At 41.2% G+C, this 17,789-nt stretch overlaps 1 protein-coding gene across 5 annotated transcripts in view; it reads left to right on the forward strand.

The window, feature by feature from the left end:
* Nucleotides 1-3,045: 3,045 nt before the first annotated feature.
* The window catches only part of LSM14A (LSM14A mRNA processing body assembly factor), a 57,346-nt gene continuing 42,602 nt past the window's right edge, over nt 3,046-17,789 (forward strand). For 2 of the 5 annotated variants that reach the window (XM_065925772.1, XM_065925776.1), the window contains exon 1: nt 3,046-3,335. In XM_065925772.1, coding sequence (XP_065781844.1) covers nt 3,215-3,335 — 121 coding nt within the window. In that variant the 5' untranslated portion in view covers nt 3,046-3,214. Of the gene's footprint in view, nt 3,336-3,792; nt 3,863-17,789 lie in introns of those variants that run through there. The other 3 variants (XM_065925773.1, XM_065925777.1, XM_065925775.1) reach the window with 2 other exon arrangements.

The following is a 17,789-nucleotide window of genomic DNA, read 5'->3' on the forward strand; positions in this document are numbered from 1 at the left end:
GAAAGGTGCCACTTTCTCAGTCTTTTTCTAGTATCTAAATTAGGGATTCACATGCATGATACACTATGGGCTATCACACTGATCAGCTGCACTTATGCACAGTTCCTGGTGGCCTAGGGTGCAGGAAGCCATGAACTGAAAACATAAAATAGAATCAGCAAGATTGGTGATTGATCGGGTGCAGCCAGATAAAGATTCTGATTTCAAGACTGGACACCTGAGTGAGTCCTGGGGCCAGTGATAAGGACAGAGAACGTGGATAAAGGGCAGGTTTATTTGGGGGAATGGAGTGGATGCATATATTTTTGAACATGTTGAGTTGAAAGTGCCTGAGGGACACCCAACCAACTGTATCTAGTAAGTGTGTACTAGTGTGACCCTGGAAGTCAAGAGATCTGGAATGAAGATGTAAATTTAGGAATTAGTTAATATATGAAAAAGATTTTTGAATATGAATTTTGAATTTTGTATATATGAAAAAGGATGCCCTCACTCAGAAAGTATGGAAAATAAGCTAGGTCCCAGGCCTGGAAGCAGGAGGAAATAATAGAAGCAAGAGTTCAGCTCCTTAGCAGGAACCTTGTACTGAAGCAGGTATTTCATAGTTTTCCTTTGAAGCTCTTGTGAATCAGACCCAACACAGCCATTAGTCTTCTGTACTGTTTCCCTCTCTGTTTCCTGCCAGACTTCTCACCATTTGTTCACTCAGCTCACCAGACATCCTACCTATGCTCTGCCTTCATCCAACTTCATCCAACTTACTGAAAAGCTGCTCTGTTCTAGGTTCTGATCATATAGTAGTGACCAGAGTAACATCGGGAGAAGGCAACGGCAACCCACTCCAGTACTCTTGCCTGGAAAATCCCATGGGCGAAGGAGCTTGGTAGGCTGCAGTCCATGGGGTCGCGAAGAGTCAGACATGACTGAGTGACTTCACTTTGACTTTTCAATTTCCTGCATTGGAGAAGGAAATGGCAACCCACTCCAGTGTTCTTGCCTGGAGAATCCCAGGGACGGGGGAGCCTGGTGGGCTTCCGTCTATGGGGTCGCACAGAGTCGGACACGACTGAAGCGACTTAGCAGAAGCAGCAACAGCGGAATAACATCCCTATCTCAAAATGTTTAGATTCTAGTGAAGGGGACAGGGAAGCCCAACTAAACATACTAGAGGGAGATGGGACTTTCTTGGTGGCTCAGCAGTAGAGAATCCACCTGCAATGCAGGAGACATGGTTCCCCTGAAGAATAAAATGGCAACTGACTCCAGTATTCTTGCCTGGGAAATTTCATGGACAGAGGAGCCTGGTGAGCTATAGTCCACAGGGACACAAAAAATCAGACACAACTGAGCGACTAAACAATTAGAGGAAGATAAATGCTATGAAGAAAAAGAAAGCAGAGCAAGGGTATATAGAGTGATTCAGGTGGTATCATAATAAACAGGACAATAAAGACTCATCTGCAGAAGCAACATTTGAGTAGAGATCTGAATGAAGTGGGCAAGTTTGAGGTGAAAAGGGAATGGCTAGAACAGAATGGGGAAGCAAGGAAACAAGGCACTAAATCATGTACGTCTCTATAGGACAAAGTAAGGAGTCTAGCTAGCTTTCATTCTGTGTGACATGAGCTCACTGGGGAGAGGAGTATTGAGTAGAGGAGGGATACAATCTAACTTCGATCTTAACAAGATCCCTCTGGCTGCTGTGTTGAGAATTATGGGGACAAAAGCAGAGGTAGAAGGGCCTTCTAGGAGGCTGTTTCAATAATTCTGGGTGGTTTGTTGTAGGGCAGAGGTGGAGATGGCAAGAAATGATCAGATTCAGGATACAGTCTACACTTGAAAAGGATAGAATTTTGCAGTCAGAACAGATACAGGTCTGAGTGAGAAGTTCCACTATTATAAGGATGAACAGTTGCGTGGCAAGATTAGGTTTAGAGGGGAAACCTTCAGACACACAAACTTGCCAACTAAACATTCAACTAAAGATGCTGAAGAGGCTGTGGATATCCCCTGATATACAAGTAAAGAAAGGATTTGGCAGCTATTTAGCCATCAGCCACTGTAGTCACCCCCAACTGTGCACCCCGAGGGAATTCAGAATGGAGAAAAGGTTTACTAACGTTAAAGAAATGATTTCAATGAGCCCAGACTCTAACTTCTCCCCATACACAGAAAAGTGTTGAATTCATTAACTTGAGATGTCTGGTTTTTCTTTAAGAGTAATCTTTTGATGTTAAACTACCTGGGTTTGTTGTTGTGCTGTTTTTCAAGAACTCCTATATATCCTGGCTCCTCCCTTACTTCTTCCCAGCAGTCCCTCAGAGCTGAGAGGCTATCTCCAGACTTAAGTCTTCAGCAAACCCCCCCCCCCCCCGAAGAAAGCACAATTCTCACGCTTAGGTTGAGCTTTTTTTTTTTTTTTAAGTTAACAGTGCTATGGCTAAAATGAATCCAGAGTTCACAGAACTGAACAGAACTGCAGCCAGTAGGATTCGGTCTGTGAGAAACGGTACTGAAAGCAATGAGAACCATCTGAAAGCTTTGGACAGAATCCCACGTCTGAGCCGCGAAGGGGAGTAGAGGGGAGACTCGCTGGGTGACAGATGCTGTAATGACGGCTCCATGAGGGGCGCAGTTGCTTCCAAAGGAAAATGACCAGGTCTCAGAGGTGCTGACCAAGAGCTTCGAGGCACGTTAGAACTTTCCAGCTAGAGGGATCCGCTTTTGCAATGACACCGGACTCAGGACGGGTTTCAAAGGGTCTGGAAACGGCGTAGGCCACAGCGGAGGTCAAAAGGACCGCGCGCGGCGCCACGCCGGCCCACAGTATCCTTACATTCCGAGACTCCTGGCCTCTCCCTGGATCTCCTCTCAGGCCTCGGGGAACGACAGAGACACACCAGGCCAGCCACACTGCTAGGACTTCCAAGGCCGCGAAGGAGCCCTGAGCCACCGGCCGCCAGACGAGTCTCGCGAGAGCTCGGCCTCCCCGTCCAGCATGCCCCGCGCCGCCGCCGCTGCCGCCGCCGCCGCCGCCGCGCCGCGGCTTGAGGGCGGGAGGCTGGGGGAGGGTAGCGGAGCCGGCGCCGCCGCCATGTTGGGTTTGAGGCGGCTGCTGTAGGCGCCGACGGAGCAAGTGGGCGAGCGGAGCGGCCACAGCGGCGTGGGATCTGCTTCTCTGCGAGCGGCCGGGAGCAGCGGCGGCGGCGGCGCCATGAGCGGGGGCACCCCTTACATCGGCAGCAAGATCAGCCTTATCTCTAAGGCGGAGATCCGCTACGAGGGCATCCTCTACACTATCGACACCGAGAACTCTACCGTAGCTCTCGCCAAAGGTATGTCGGGGCGGGCCTCGGGGTGGGAAGGCGGGCCGAGCGCTCGGGGCTGCGCCGAGCTCTCGGCTCGCGACCTCCTCGCTCCCTCCCTGCTCCCTCCCCGCTCCCCCGTCCTCCTTGGGGGGCCGCTCCCTTCCCTCGGTCCCGGCCCCGCCGTCGCGGGCCGGGTCGGGCCGCGGCCTCCCCGGGGCTCCCAGGCTTCCGCCTTCAATCCGGGGACTAAGGACCGCGGCCGGGGCGGGCGGGGCAGCCCTGAAGTCCGAGAGAACGGGCCGAAGAACACAGAGATACGCGTCTTCCAACTCCTAAATTCGGTGGTTCTGTCTTCTTAACCACCAAACAAAGCCTGAGTATTCAAAGAATTTTTCCGCCCCGCCTGAGTTTAAAGCTCTGATTTGCTGATTTTCCAGCACCCATTTTCTCGCGTTTTTAATTTCAATTCGTTGCATATTCCTCAGGTGAACTTTAAGTAATGTGCCCAAACTTTGGGTTTCCCCTGCGACGCAGACGGCCTGGAAATGCCATTGGTACCTGGAGCAGATCACATCCCACTTGTTTCCTGTGTGGTATTTACCTGTTAAACCGGAATCCTTTTCCAAACCTGTTGTGCAACCATGTCTTTTCAAATGTTCGCTGCTCTCCTTTCGGCCTTGTTTTTGGAAATCCGGTGGGAAGAAGGGTGCCAGCTTTTCCCGGGTCCCTTGTTCCCAGGGTAGATCTAAGTAGTCAGTGGGAGCTGACCGACCCCCGTGGAGGCTCTCTGGGGTCGGAGAGGAAGGTGTCCACCCCAAAGTACGTACCATCGCCCAGTCTTCGGGGTTTTGTTTCCGTTCACAAGTCTGGGTTTCTGTTCCGCCAGGAAACCAGGAAGAAAATAAACTTTAGCTCCTGATCTTAAAAGAAACCTCACAAGTTTTGGGAACATGTAGGAGAGGGAAGCAAGATAGCTAAGGTCATTTTCGCAGCACATCTGGGAGAGTTATAGAAAGAATAGCATGGTAAGGAGAAAAGTCCGGCAATAGGAAGAAAATTTTCTAAATCTGTTTTTAAGAACAAGATTAGTCTTTGACCGATAGGAGAGTCATTTCGCGGTATCACGCAAATATTTAAAGATACTTTTTGGATTCCCTGGTACATCCTTTTTTAAAACACTCTTGTTGGGACAAATTTTCTATCTAGGTAGGGAGTCTTAAAATTATTTTCTCTAAATATTCTTTCCTCTCTTCTCCCACCTGTCCCCCCTCGCCCCGCGTGCGTATTTAGCTGTATAGTTTCAATTTTTATGATTTTGTGGAATTGTGAAAAGGGCCCTCTGAAGTTTTTGATGAGAGCCACATACAAGCTGAAAACAGTATTTTTCATTAAAGTGGTTTAATAGTTTTTTTTGTTTTTTTTTTAAAGCATTGTTTGGCCCAATCTGGCTTTTAAGGTTTCTTGCCAGGTTAGTGACTTATCAGTGAGTTGGCAATGGTACCTTACTATAACCCTTACAAAGAAAAGAACCTGTGCATTTTTAAGATTTCTAATGTATTCATTTGTCTTTAAAAAAAAAAAAAAAAAAACTATAAATACTTTCTTTTATGCAGGAACCTAAAAACATCTATATAGCAATGAGAAGTTTTTTTTAATCATTGATTTAATTTATGTCTGTTCTTATTATGGCTTTGATGTGTAATCCCACGTACGTAATATATTCTTTTTTTCTAAAGAAATTTGAGTTGTTGAATGTATAACAGAGGTTTGGGAATTGTGTTTGCAAAAATTGGAGTTACCAAATGTGGATATTATTCTGCTTAGCAGTTTCTAATCTAAAACTGCTTTGTAACTGTCTAGTAAACAACCAGGTACTTATTTCAGATTTCAGAAATAGAAGTGGGAAGTTTGGTGTTAAGATTTTAGAATTTACGTGATTTGTTAAGTAATTTGATATCCGAAATTCCACCTTTTTCAAAATTTGGATGAAGAGTGACAGTCTAACGGATGAAACCAAAAGTTCATTCATGGATTTTAGAATATAGTGTGTTTAGAATACAGTATGTATTTGCATTTAGAGATCCTTGCTAGCTCTTTTTAAACTATGAATTGAGCTATTTCTTTAACATTCTTAGAATTATATTTAGGACGTTAATCCTTTTCCCCTTTAGAGAGAGGTTTTTCCCCCGCCTCAGTGTGAAATATAACCACACATGTTGTAAAGATACATGGATAAAAATGAAATATTTTTAAACAAAGATCCTTGTAACTGCCACCCAGGGAAAGAGACAGGCTTTGCCAACATCCCACAAGCCTCCCACCCCTGCATCTTCCCATCAACAACTGCTGCCTTCTTAAGCTAGATAGAAATGTTATTCTGACATTGATTGTTTTATCACTTAAGTTACATCTCTGAATGATAAGAGTTTGTCCCTGTGTAAACTTTATATAAATGGAATCATGTTGCATGTATTTATTTGGGCTTTTATTGTGACATAGTATTCCATCATGCATATAACTTGTTTATCTGTTTCTCCTGTTGCTTTGGATATTCTGAAGCTATTCAAATTGTTTACAGTTTTTAGCAATTATGAATAATACCTTTGTGTTTGAGTTTACTGATATATGTTTATGTAATTTTCTTTATGCTATGTACTTTGAATTGCAGGATCATGGGGAGTGTGTCTTTATTAGATAATGAAAAACGTTTCCAAATTGTTTACTAATTTTTATTTCAGTTATTAGTAAAGTATATGAGAGTTATAGTTCCACATCTCTCGACAACAGTAATACTTGTAACTACCACTTTTATCAGGTATTTTAGTTCTATCCAATCAGGTATTTTAGTTAGTATCAGGTATTGTAGTTCTATCTGATCTGGTGGGTATGTATTTGTACCTGGTTTTAATCTTCCTGATTACTAGTGAGGTAAACACCTTTTCATATCTTGGTCATTTGGATTTCATCTTTCATGAAGTACCTTTGAAATCTTTTGCCCATTTTCCTGTTGAGATGCATGTTGTTGTTTTTCTTGAGTTCAGTATTCAGAATATGAATCCTTTACTGGATGTATCTGTTGCAAGTATCTTTTCCCATTTAATGGTTTCTTTTGGTGAATAGAAGTTACTCCTTTTATTGTAAATATGTTACCACTCTTTTCCATTGTGACTAGTGTTTCTTGTCCTTTTTTTTTTTAAGGCGCTTTTCCCTACCCCAGGGTCATGGACTTACTTTGATTATCTTTTCAAAACTTTTCTATTTTGCCTTTTCACATTTAGGCCTATAATGCCCCTGTAATTGATTTTGTGTATGTTGTGAGGTATTTAAATCTTTAAATTTAGTAAGGAAGTCACTTGGCTTATATGGTCCAGATTATAATTTAGGTTCTTTACTTGGATATTACTTACAATTTAAATCCATCTGAAACTATAAAATACTCTTGATATTTTGGGCTAGCTCTCTTTGATGTAGTATATAATTATGATGACTATATGGCCTGTTTTGCCCTGGTGGAAAGTCCTTGTTTGTGCCTGTTATTTTGGCTAAATTGTTAAAACATCCTTTTTCTCTCTTGAAATTTTTGCAGTTTGGATAATAAATTGTATGGTACCACTGTATGTAATCAAAAGTCCAGTGCCAGAGGTACTGCCAAATAGGTGTTATCTCTTATTTCTGCTAGAGATTTCACAGACTAGTTTTAGTTCTGTGAAAGTGAAATTGAGAAAAGTTTGATGAACTTTGATACATTGGAATCTTCTAAATCAATGTCAGGAAGTTTTAAGGGCAAGTAAGGAAGAATTTAATGTCAGTATAAGTATTTTAATAGATAATCTGGATTGTTGTTTTTTTCTTGAGGTCTTTATCAGAGGTCTTAGTTTTTTTTCTTCTAGTACTGATCATGACCTACACGTAATCATCTTTGTTTATTTGCATGTGTTGATTGTCTCCACCTTCCAACCCCACATAGAGTCTGAGCCCCTGGGATGAACAGATATTTATTAAATGAATGAATAAATGAAAGTTATTTAGCATTTTACTTTATTAATCTTATAGAAGTCTCTTGGGGATATCTCCAAATTCCATGTTTCCAGTTGTATCTCTTTAAAATTAAAATACATAAAGTATGTTCCCTCCACCAACAGTAAGAAATTTTGGAGAATGGAAATATAAGAGAATAAAGTCTTTTTTCTTTGGGCTGTGCTGGGTCTTTCTGTGCACGGGCCTTCTCCAGGTACTGTGAACGGTACTACATGGGCTTCTCATCGCAATGGCTTCTCTCGTTGCAGGGCACAAGCTCGAGGTGCATGGGCTTCAGTAGTTGCAGCTCACAGGCTCCAGAGCACACGCTCAGTAATTGTGGCATATGGGCTTGGTTGCTCTGTGACATGTGGAATCTTCCCAAACCAGGCAGATTCTTATCCACTGTACCACTAGAGAAGTCCAGGATAAAATCTTAAGACATGCATGATATAAATGACATTATTGGGGAGACAGAGTTTTTCACCTTATGGCTCAAGCTCAATTATAATTTTCATTTAAAATTTAAAGGAAGAATCAGTTCAGATTGTTTGAGGGAACTGCAAGTGATGATGTGCATCAGTAGTTTGTAGGATGCTTCCAATTGTATATGCACTTGTATTTGTGAATATGACACCCAAACACATAATAGATCCTGGATAGCAAGAGATTTCCCACAGAATGGAAGCTTTGTAAAGGCATGGGTTTTGTCTCATTCATTGCTCTGTCCTCAGCAGCTGAAATAGTGCCAGGCTCAGAGCAGACCCTTGGTAAATATTTGAATAAATGAAAGGATACTTACAGCTTTTGAAGGTTTCTCATTGTGGAAATCTCAAAGTTGGAGGAAACTCACATATCTTTATAAGCATTATATATGTGGATTTTTAAAGTATTTAAGTAAAATAGACTCAGTTCAGTTCAGTCACTCAGTCATGACTCTGTGACCCTATGGACTGCAGCATGCCAGTTCCCTGTCCATCACCAACTCCTGGAGGTTGCTCAAACTAATTTCCATTGAGTTGGTGATGCCATCCAACCCATCTCATCCTCTGTTGTCCCCTTTTCCTGCCTTCAATCTTTCCCAGCATCAGGGTCTTTTCCAATGAGTCAGTTCTTCGCATCAGGTGGCCAAAATAGACTAAAGTGAGTAAAATTCGTATCTAACATGCCTTTAGCTAACTGTACCTGGTTAATAAACCCTTAAAATGAAAATCATGTTGCCATTGAATTAGGAAAAGAGACTTTGTGAGGAAAAATGATTTTATAAGCCAGCTGCTTTTAAAACAGCTTGTTCTTAAAGAATGAAGTGATTGGTGGAGGAATATAAAGTGGGTAAGTTGGTAATGGTTTATATTGCCAATTGGCATAGCTTACTCACCTCTTGCTTGTTAATTATCCACATAGTCATAAACTCCAGAGAGAGTGGGAGAGCTTGTATTGGATGAAATGCCTATGAAGTGCTTTATTGATTTCTTGCCTTCTCTCTGATTTGGGGATCTGAATCTAGCAATTCACAAAATCACTACTTAGGAACAGCAAAGAGCTAGTGAAACTTAATGCTGCAGTTTCTTTTGGTTGCCCTATTTAGTGAGATTGCCAGAACTTGGAGCCTTGGAAACAGTTTGTTGTTGTTGCATAGTCCACAGAAATTCTTGGTAATTCTGAGAGTCTCAGGTCAGGTGCCAGAAACTAACTGTACATTTTCCAGTAGAGTAAGAAAAGCCATGGCTTTCTTTTTCTTTATTTATTTTTTTAAAAATATTTATTTTTTTTATTTGGCTGCACCAGGATCTTCAGTCTTCTTTGCAGTCTGCAGGGTTTTTAGTTGTGGCATGTGGGATCTAGTTCCCTAACCAGGGGTCAAACCCAGCCTCCCTGCATTGGGCGCTCAGGGAAGCCACTGGACCATCAGTGATGTCCCAAGACATGACTGTCTGAATTTGAAGTAAAGAAAACAACATAAAGCCTGAAGAAAATAATAGTAGAAGAAAAGAAATAGAGTAAAGAAATCTTACCTGTGTGACATAGCAAGAGTTTTGTATTTAACTCAGTGCCAAAGTAGTAATAGCAGTAGCTGTAGATGGTTTAACTTGAATTTATTACTCCATGATAGAAGGTGCGCTCTATAGGAGCAATTTACATTTTATTTTCTCTGTGGTACTTTAAAGTAGTACTTCAGTTAGCCATTTTAAAAACTGGATATCAGTGAAGTAAAATTTTTAATGGATCAAGTGTGAGTTAGGCTGTGAAGTATTTTACTCACAAAGATTTATTCTAGTGTTGTGGAGTGTTTGTTTTTGGAAGCAAATGTGACCTAAAAGGCCAGTTGGAAAACTTAGTAGTGACCTTGGACAAGTAATTTAATCTCAGCTTTAACTTCATATTTTAAGTAAGGATAGTGACGTGCATTCTCAGAATTAAATGAGATAATACCAGAAGTGAACTAGTTTGTTAAAGTGCTTAATAGAGTAGCCTTCTCATTGTTATTTCCAACCACTATCTCCATCTTTGTCTAGGTAACCCATCTTCATCAGTCATTCAGATCTACTGTAGCCTACAGTCTGTTGATCTTACTACCTTTCATTGACCTACACTCTCCTTATAGCTTTACTACCTGTTTTAATTCCATGAGGAGTTGTTACAGTCAGAACAGAGCTTATACTGTCAACCCTCTTCCCCCCACCCCCCACACTTTCTTGTACAAACTTCACAGCCCTGATGATATCAGCACAGACATGCTGGCCAGTTTCACTGTACATTTATGTTCACTAAGCCCAGAAGTCATGATTACTTCCCATATATTGTATATATTATATGTCCTTAGTCCATTCATTCTGGTTTTGTACATGACCATTTCATTCCTTGTTTTCCTCAGACTTCTATCATCTCTTCCCCCGTCTTCACTTTCAGCCTGTGAACCTTGCTTCTTATTTATTTGAGGAGAGAATAGTAAACAGAAGAGAGTTTTGCTCAACTCATCCCACATGTACCCAGTAACCTGCATCTGTCCCAAACCTCTCCTTTTCTCTGTTTAGATAAACTGTTCTCTCCTAAGGCCACCCATGCATTTGTGCAGTAGGTTTCATCCCCTCTTGGTGACTCAAGAACATTGCTCCAACAGCCTCTCCTGCATATTCAGTTTCTCCTTCTCTACCAGACCCTTCCTGTCTACTCACAGATATGCCGTTATTTCACCCATCTTAAAAACAGCAGCAGCAGCAACAACAAAAACAGTGCTATTCTTAATGCAGTTACTCTTTTCTATCTACTGCCCCTTCTCTCTCATTCCATTTACACCGAAACTCCTTGAAGAAGTTGTCTATATCAAGGTTGCCAAAGATTTCCATGTTGCCAAATTCAGTGGCTGGTTCTTAGCCTCAGTCTACTTGACTGATCAGCAGTATACTGCACAATTGATCTCTCCTGCTTCTAACCATTTTTTCACTTGATGTCATCCTAGTTTTCCCTTAGACCTCACTGTCTCCTTTGTGATTCTTCAACTCCTAATCCTCCCATTGTTGGAGGGTGCCAGGGCTTAGTTCACATCTTCACTCTCTTATTCTCCTCCTCTTTTTTCTTTTGTGTTGTTAACAGATTATTTCCTTGTTTTATCATGTGCACTCTTCTCTTGATTTTGTTCTGAATTTCATGACTTCAGATGCTGTCTGTAGATTATTATCTCCATCCTGCACCCCTCCTGCAGACTCCTGATTTGTGTATCCATTGGCTTCCTTAATATTTCCACCTGGAAGGATGTCTACTAGGCACCTTCCATTCAATATGTCCCAAACCTACTTTTTCATCTAGTCCTTTCCTTCTAATTGAATGACAGCTTATTCTTTTAGTTGGTTAAGATAAAAAAATCTTTGCGTCATCCTTAAATTTCTCTCACAGTACATGTTTCTGATCTTGTCAACTAATTCCAGGATATATGCAGAGTTTTACTTCTTAACCACCTCTGCTACTTTACTACTTTGCATTATCTCTATCCAGTCTATTCAGAGACATGCAGGGGTTCCTGTTTCTTGTTTACCGCGTTGACTTCTTGGTTGGTTCTTTTCCCCTCAGTTTTGCATAAGTGCATCTTTGTCATTAAAAAAAAAAGGGATGTGTGGGTGGCAAATTTTCTTAGTGAACCTGTGTTTTTCTTGATTGCTTGATTGACTGGCTATTATTCATTATGAATTCAGATTATTTTTTCATATGGACATTTAATTTTTTTTTTTTAGATGAATCTATAAAGCCTCATATGGACATTTTAAATTATTGGATTATTGTATTCTAACATTCTGGTGTTGCTGATGACAGTTTGATTCTCATTTTTCTCTCTGGATGTTCTTGGAGTTTAGAAATGTTGCCACACTGGAGTGTGTTTTTCCTGAGTGGTTTCAGTGGGCCTTGTAAATCTGAAGACTCAAGTTTCTTTAACCTAGTAAATTTGCTCTCTTTGTCTAACTCTCAGCTTAGTTTCTCTTTCACTCCTGTGTTTTTTGTTTTATTTTTTAACTACTATTAGATGAAGTTATTTTTAATTAATTTGCTTTTTAAAATATTTTTATATCTCTGTCTGTTGGTTATATCTTCTGGAGATTAAAATACAAAACCAACCATAAGGAAGAATACCCAACAAAGCAGCTTAGAGGGTTGAGGCTAAATTTAGACTGCAAATTGGACATGCTTTTCCTTTTTCTTCCTGTTTATAAGTCTTAACTAAAACTACATGAGAAGGCATTTTTTAAAACATGTAAACCCCATAAAAGACAAAGTAGATTTGGAAAGGGGACAACAGCAACAAAATTTTGAAGGGTGAAAAAAAAGTTTTTGTCTTTTGAGTTTAAATATCTTCTTAGCAGAATTTAGCTGCAGACTAAGGCAGTGGGTAAAGCCAAGAAGTAAGCCTGATTTGCACCCAATCTAAAAGTCTTAGGAATTGGCATCATCATATGCAATGAAAACAAGGACTATAGTAATTGGGTGAAGATAGAGGTCAGAACTGGAAGATTAACTTGAAATTTGTTTCAACAGTGGTCAGATTTCCAAAGCCCCTTTGGCATTTCCCACATCTGGATAACTACTTCTCTCTGATCCTGGTACTCTGGTGAGGATAAATGAGATTCTGGAGAAACCTCAGCACATTTAGGAGCAGAGGTACCTACCACGCCAAAGACAGCATGGAGCACAGGGGGCATAAGGGAAGCTTGCACGTGCCTGGAGCTTACTATAGCCAATCAGGAGAATTGCCGAGCACCTTTTATGACTACATGTTAGACCCTGTGCTATATGCTAGGAAATCAAAGAGCCACAGAGACAAGGTTCTTGAGGACCCAGCAGCTAAGGTAGGACCTGACAGATAGTCACAGTTAGCCACAGGAAATGGATGTCTAGGAAGAAGTGTCCAATCCTAGGTCACGGGGAGTTTTGCAGTCTGTCAGGAAAGTGAACACGCAAAGTCCTAGATTCTTGTCCTGACCAGCCACAACACTATGCAATTTGCTTAAAGGTTGGACCACGCTAGTTATCATTTAGGTCTTCAGGTCAGCCAAGTTCCTTCAGATTTGGGCCCTTGACTGGAATGTTCTTCCCTTACTCCTTAGATGGCTATTGAAGAACTGGACAAAGCAACAGATTGAGAACAAAGTCACAAAGGAAAGAGAACCAAAGCTCTGGAAGGCTCAAGTCCCAATGAAAATGTGTCAAACACTCAAGCCCTCCCTCCCCTTTTATTTTTCTTCCCCTGCTCCATTTATCTTAGTTTATTCAGTTTGTCATTTGAATAGCACGCTAACAAGTCTGAGTTTTTCTTGGTGGGTTGTAAAGTGAAAGTTACTCAGGCGTGTCTAACTCTTTGCGACCCCATGGACTATACAGTCCATGGAATTCTCTAGACCAGAATACTGGAGTGGGTAGGTGTTCCCTCCTCCACGGGATCTTCCCAACCCAGGGATCAAACCCATGTCTCCTGCATTGCAGGCGGATTCTTTACCAACTGAGCTATCAGGTGGGTTGTAAGGAGCCCTGGAAAGTTTTTAGCCAATAAAGTGATTTGTCAGAGTCCAGCTGTAGGATGTTTATGCTGACAGCATTGTGCAAAAATTGTGAGTGAGGGACAATTTGAGCTGACAATATTGAATGACGGTACCAATAATGATTCCTATCCGCCAAAATGAGGAAAGGAGCAAGAGGGTATCAGCTTTATCCTTCTAGATGCTACTTGAGTAGCCTCACCCCTTCAAAGCCTTCCCCAATTACCCTAGTCAGAAACTGTATATTACATCTTCTGTGTTTGCAGTTTTTCTGTTTTCTTTTTGTGCTTAGCAAACTTTTCTTATTTTTCGCTATAGACTATTTTTCAGCATCTTTCCCCCTTGTGTCCTTTGTACTTAACAAATTAACTGTTGATAACATGAAGGATTATTATTTCTGAAAAGTCTCCTTCCTCAGAAAATGTGTGGTTGAACTTGACATTTTATAGGAAAGGACACTATGATAAATGAAGATGCTATTGAGGATATTTTATTCTCTCAGATTAGTAATAGTATTAATAATAAGTAAGTTAATACATAATAATAAGTATTAATAATTCAGTTCAGTCACTCAGTCATGTCCGACTCTTTGCAGCCCCATGAACTGCAGCACACCAGGCCTCCCTGTCCACTACCAACTCTCAGAGTTCACCCAAACCCATGTCCGTCGAGCTGGTGATGCATACTTTTGCTTTATTGAACTGTTTCAGAATCTCTCCTGTTTGCCATTTCAAAGAAGTCCTAATTTTTGTGTTTTGCATTACCACTGCTGTTGTTTTGCATCACCATCTAAATTATCAAAGTGCCTTTTGGTTTTAGTATTCTCTCTTCATGGCACTCTTTCTGAATTCTTAGTCTAGTCATTATTTCCTTGTACTCAGTCTGAAGTGCTAATGGTTGAACAAAGAAAGGTATGTCTTGAGTAAATCTACACATATTAATAATCCACTGGGAGGAAGCAAGTGAAGTTGCAAGGTCTCAAATCTGTAATCATGGAAGGTGACATTGGGCTGAAAGAAATGTGGAAGTCTTTCTTCCCCCAAAACTGTGAGGAAGAGGGAAGAAAATGAGTGAAGATATGAAATGTATTAATGAAAAGGACGAGATCACTTGGAGTCTTTTTAGTCAAAGAGGAGTTTACTTTCACTTTTAGAATTAAGTGATAAGGAGTTGGTTTTAAGAATATGTTTGAAAAGGTGAGAGGAAAGTTATCTGGACCTTGAACTCTGTTATCTTAGAGTCACCAGTGACTGGCGTGTGATCGAGAATACTGCAGAGAGGTCAATAGTAAAGTCTCTGTTGGGGAGGACAGGTCTGAAGTACGTACAAGAAGGGATTACAGAGACCGGAGACAGATGGTTTTATTTAGTGCAGTATTAGTCCCTAACAGAAAGTAGTGTGGATAAGGGTGAAAAATGGACCAAAGCGGAGAGTACAAGGTGTGCAAAAAGTGGAGGCTTGCAACTACAAGCTGTGACGTGATTCAGAGAGCAGCCCTGTGGGATCTTATATTTTAAATCTCCTCACCCAAATAAAAAAAATCCGGAGCCTACTTACCACTGTCCTGCTCTCAGGGTCTGTGCGTACTGTGTTATAGAAGAGATAGTTTAATAAATGAAAATCTTTTAATATTTAATTAAACCTCGTGTTAAACCCTTATATAACAGCTTATTCCAAATATGTAGTGTATCAAATAGTTTCAGCAAGAGTTTGTATAGCATACTGGATATGCACTAAGAACTGTACTTAAAGATAAATGTAAGGAAAATAAAAATACCAAGTGGAGCTTTTTGTTTGTTTGTTTTTAGATTTACTTTTTTTAGCTGTGATGGGTCTTTGTTGTTACACACAGACTTTTCTCTAGTTGCAATGAGCAGAGGCTACTCTCTTGTGGAGCGTGAACTCTGGGCCCATGGGCTTAGTTGCTCCATGGCATGTGGGATATTCCCGGATCAGGGATTGAACCGGTGTCCCTTGCATTGTAAGGCAGATTCATAACCACTGAACCACCAGGGAAGCCCCCAAATGTAGCTTTTCAGCACTTCCCCCCAACCCCCATTTGATGCTTATATGCTGGATTTTTTTTTTAATCCATGTGCTGTGCTTTGTGTTTTCCCATCCTATTGATGTCCAGCTGTTTCTTTTTGCTGTAAATAGTCATTTTCCCATTTTATTCTAAGTAGGTTTATTGTGTAGCTTAATTCAATTCCTTTGGTATTAAACAGTGCTCAGTAATTTTGGAAATAGCTTACTTAATAGCTTTTTCCACTGTGAAATTTATTTAAGAAATATTCAAATGTCAGCACTATTCAGGGCACTGTGTTAGCTACTTGTGTTAATTGCAGGGATACAAATCTTCGTCCTGAAGATCTTTCGGTTTTAAAAGAGGTCACTATATACAGAGGTAGAAGGCTGTATGATTTTAAAGGAAGAGTGTGTCAGCTGCACCTGGGAGTGTTGCTGGGGGGTTGTGTGGTAGCTGGTGTCATGTCACTTTGCCTGGGCCACTGTGTGCTTAGTTGCACAGTCGTGTCCGACTCTCTGCGACCCCATGGACTGTACCCCGCTGGGCTCCTCTGTCCATGGGGATTCTCCAGGCAAGAATACTGGAGTGGGTTGCCATGCCCTCCTCCAGGGCATCTTCCCAACCCAGGGATCTAACCAGGTCTCCTGCATTGCGGACGGATTCTTTACCCTCTGAGCCATGAGGGAAGCCCACCTGTGGCCAGGCCACAGTGCCCAGATATTTGGTCAGATATTCTGGATGTTTCTGAAGGCTTTTTTTTTTTTTTAAACCAGATTAATATTTAAATTATTGTACTTTAAGTAAAGCATATTTGCTTCCCCATAATGTGGGATGCGGGTGGGCCTCAACCAGTCAGGTTGAAGGTCCTAATAGAACAAAGACTGACCTCCTCTGAGCCAGAAGGAAAGAATTCTACCAGCAAACCACCTTTGGACTCAAACTGCAACTCTTCTCCAGGTCTCCAGGAACCTGGCCTACTCTGCACATTTTGGATTTTCACATGAGCCAATTTCTTAAGTCTCGTGTCTATATATGTGCATTCTGTTGGTTCTGTTTCTCTGAAGAACTATGATGAATATAAGTAGTATCTAAGCTGAAATTTAGGATAGGTCATGTGTGGGGAGGAGCTTTGGTGGAGGACAGAAAACTTGGTCTGTGTATGGAAATGATGAGCTTGGTTTGAACTTGTGTTTGGATAAGTGATTGGGACCAGGTCTTGCAATTGATACTTGAGAGGAATTTTAATTTTAAGACTTCTTCATAGATGTTATTATGGATTTCCATTTGAACTTAGTTTCCCAACTTACTTTTGGACATTTCTTGAATAATCAACCTTTTGTTTATTAGTCTCACAGTTTAGTATCCAGGAGACTTGTTTTTCTTGTTTATCAATCGGTATCAGAGCCTAACTTACAATTTTTAGTTTGTATCCAAAAGTTGAGGCTTTTGGAAAATATTAATGTCATTTTGATGGTGCCAACTACATTTCATTTCAGTTCAGTCATGTCCGACTCTTTGCGACCCCATGAACTACAGCACACCAGGCCCCCCATCCATCACCAACTCCTGGAGTGTACCCAAACCCGTGTCCATTGTGTCGGTGATGCCCTCGAACCATCTCATCCTCTGTCGTCCCCTTCTCCTCCTGCCCTCAATCTTTCCCAGTATCAGGGTCTTTTCAAATGAGTCAGCTCTCTGCATCAGGTGGCCAAAGTATTGGAGTTTCAGCTTCAACATCAGTCCCTTCAGTGAACACCCAGGACTAATCTCCTTTAGGATGGACTGGTTGGATCTCCTTGCAGTCCAAGGGACTCTCAGGAGTCTTCTTCAACACCATAGTTCAAAAGCATCAGTTCTTTGGTGCTCAGCTTTCTTTATAGTCCAACTCTTACATCCATACATGACTACTGGAAAAACCATAGCCTTGACTAAACGGACCTTTGTTGGCAAAGAAATGTCTCTGCTTTTTAATATGCTGTCTAGGTGGGTCATAACTTTCCTTCCAAGGAGCAAGCGTCTTTTAATTTCATGGCTGCAGTCACCATCCGCAGTGATTTTGGAACCCAGAAAAATAAAGTCAGCCACTGTTTCCCCATCTATTTGCCATGAAGTGATGGGACTGGATGTCATGATCTTAGTTTTCTGAATGTTGAGCTTTAAGCCAACTTTTTCACTCTCTTCTCACTTTCATCAAGAAGCTCTTTAGTTCTTCTTCACTTTCTGCCATAAGGGTGGTGTCATCTGAATATCTGAGGTTATTGATATTTCTCCCAGCAATCTTGATTCCAGCTATGCTTCCTCCAGCCCAGCGTTTCTCATGATGTACTCTACATATAATTTAAATAAGCAGGATGACAATATACAGTCTTGACATACCCCTTTTCCTATTTGGAACCAATCTGTTGTTCCATGTCC

This window comes from Muntiacus reevesi, chromosome 2 (genome assembly GCF_963930625.1).
Source record: "Muntiacus reevesi chromosome 2, mMunRee1.1, whole genome shotgun sequence".
In the NCBI taxonomy this organism is placed as follows: Eukaryota; Metazoa; Chordata; class Mammalia; order Artiodactyla; family Cervidae; genus Muntiacus; species Muntiacus reevesi.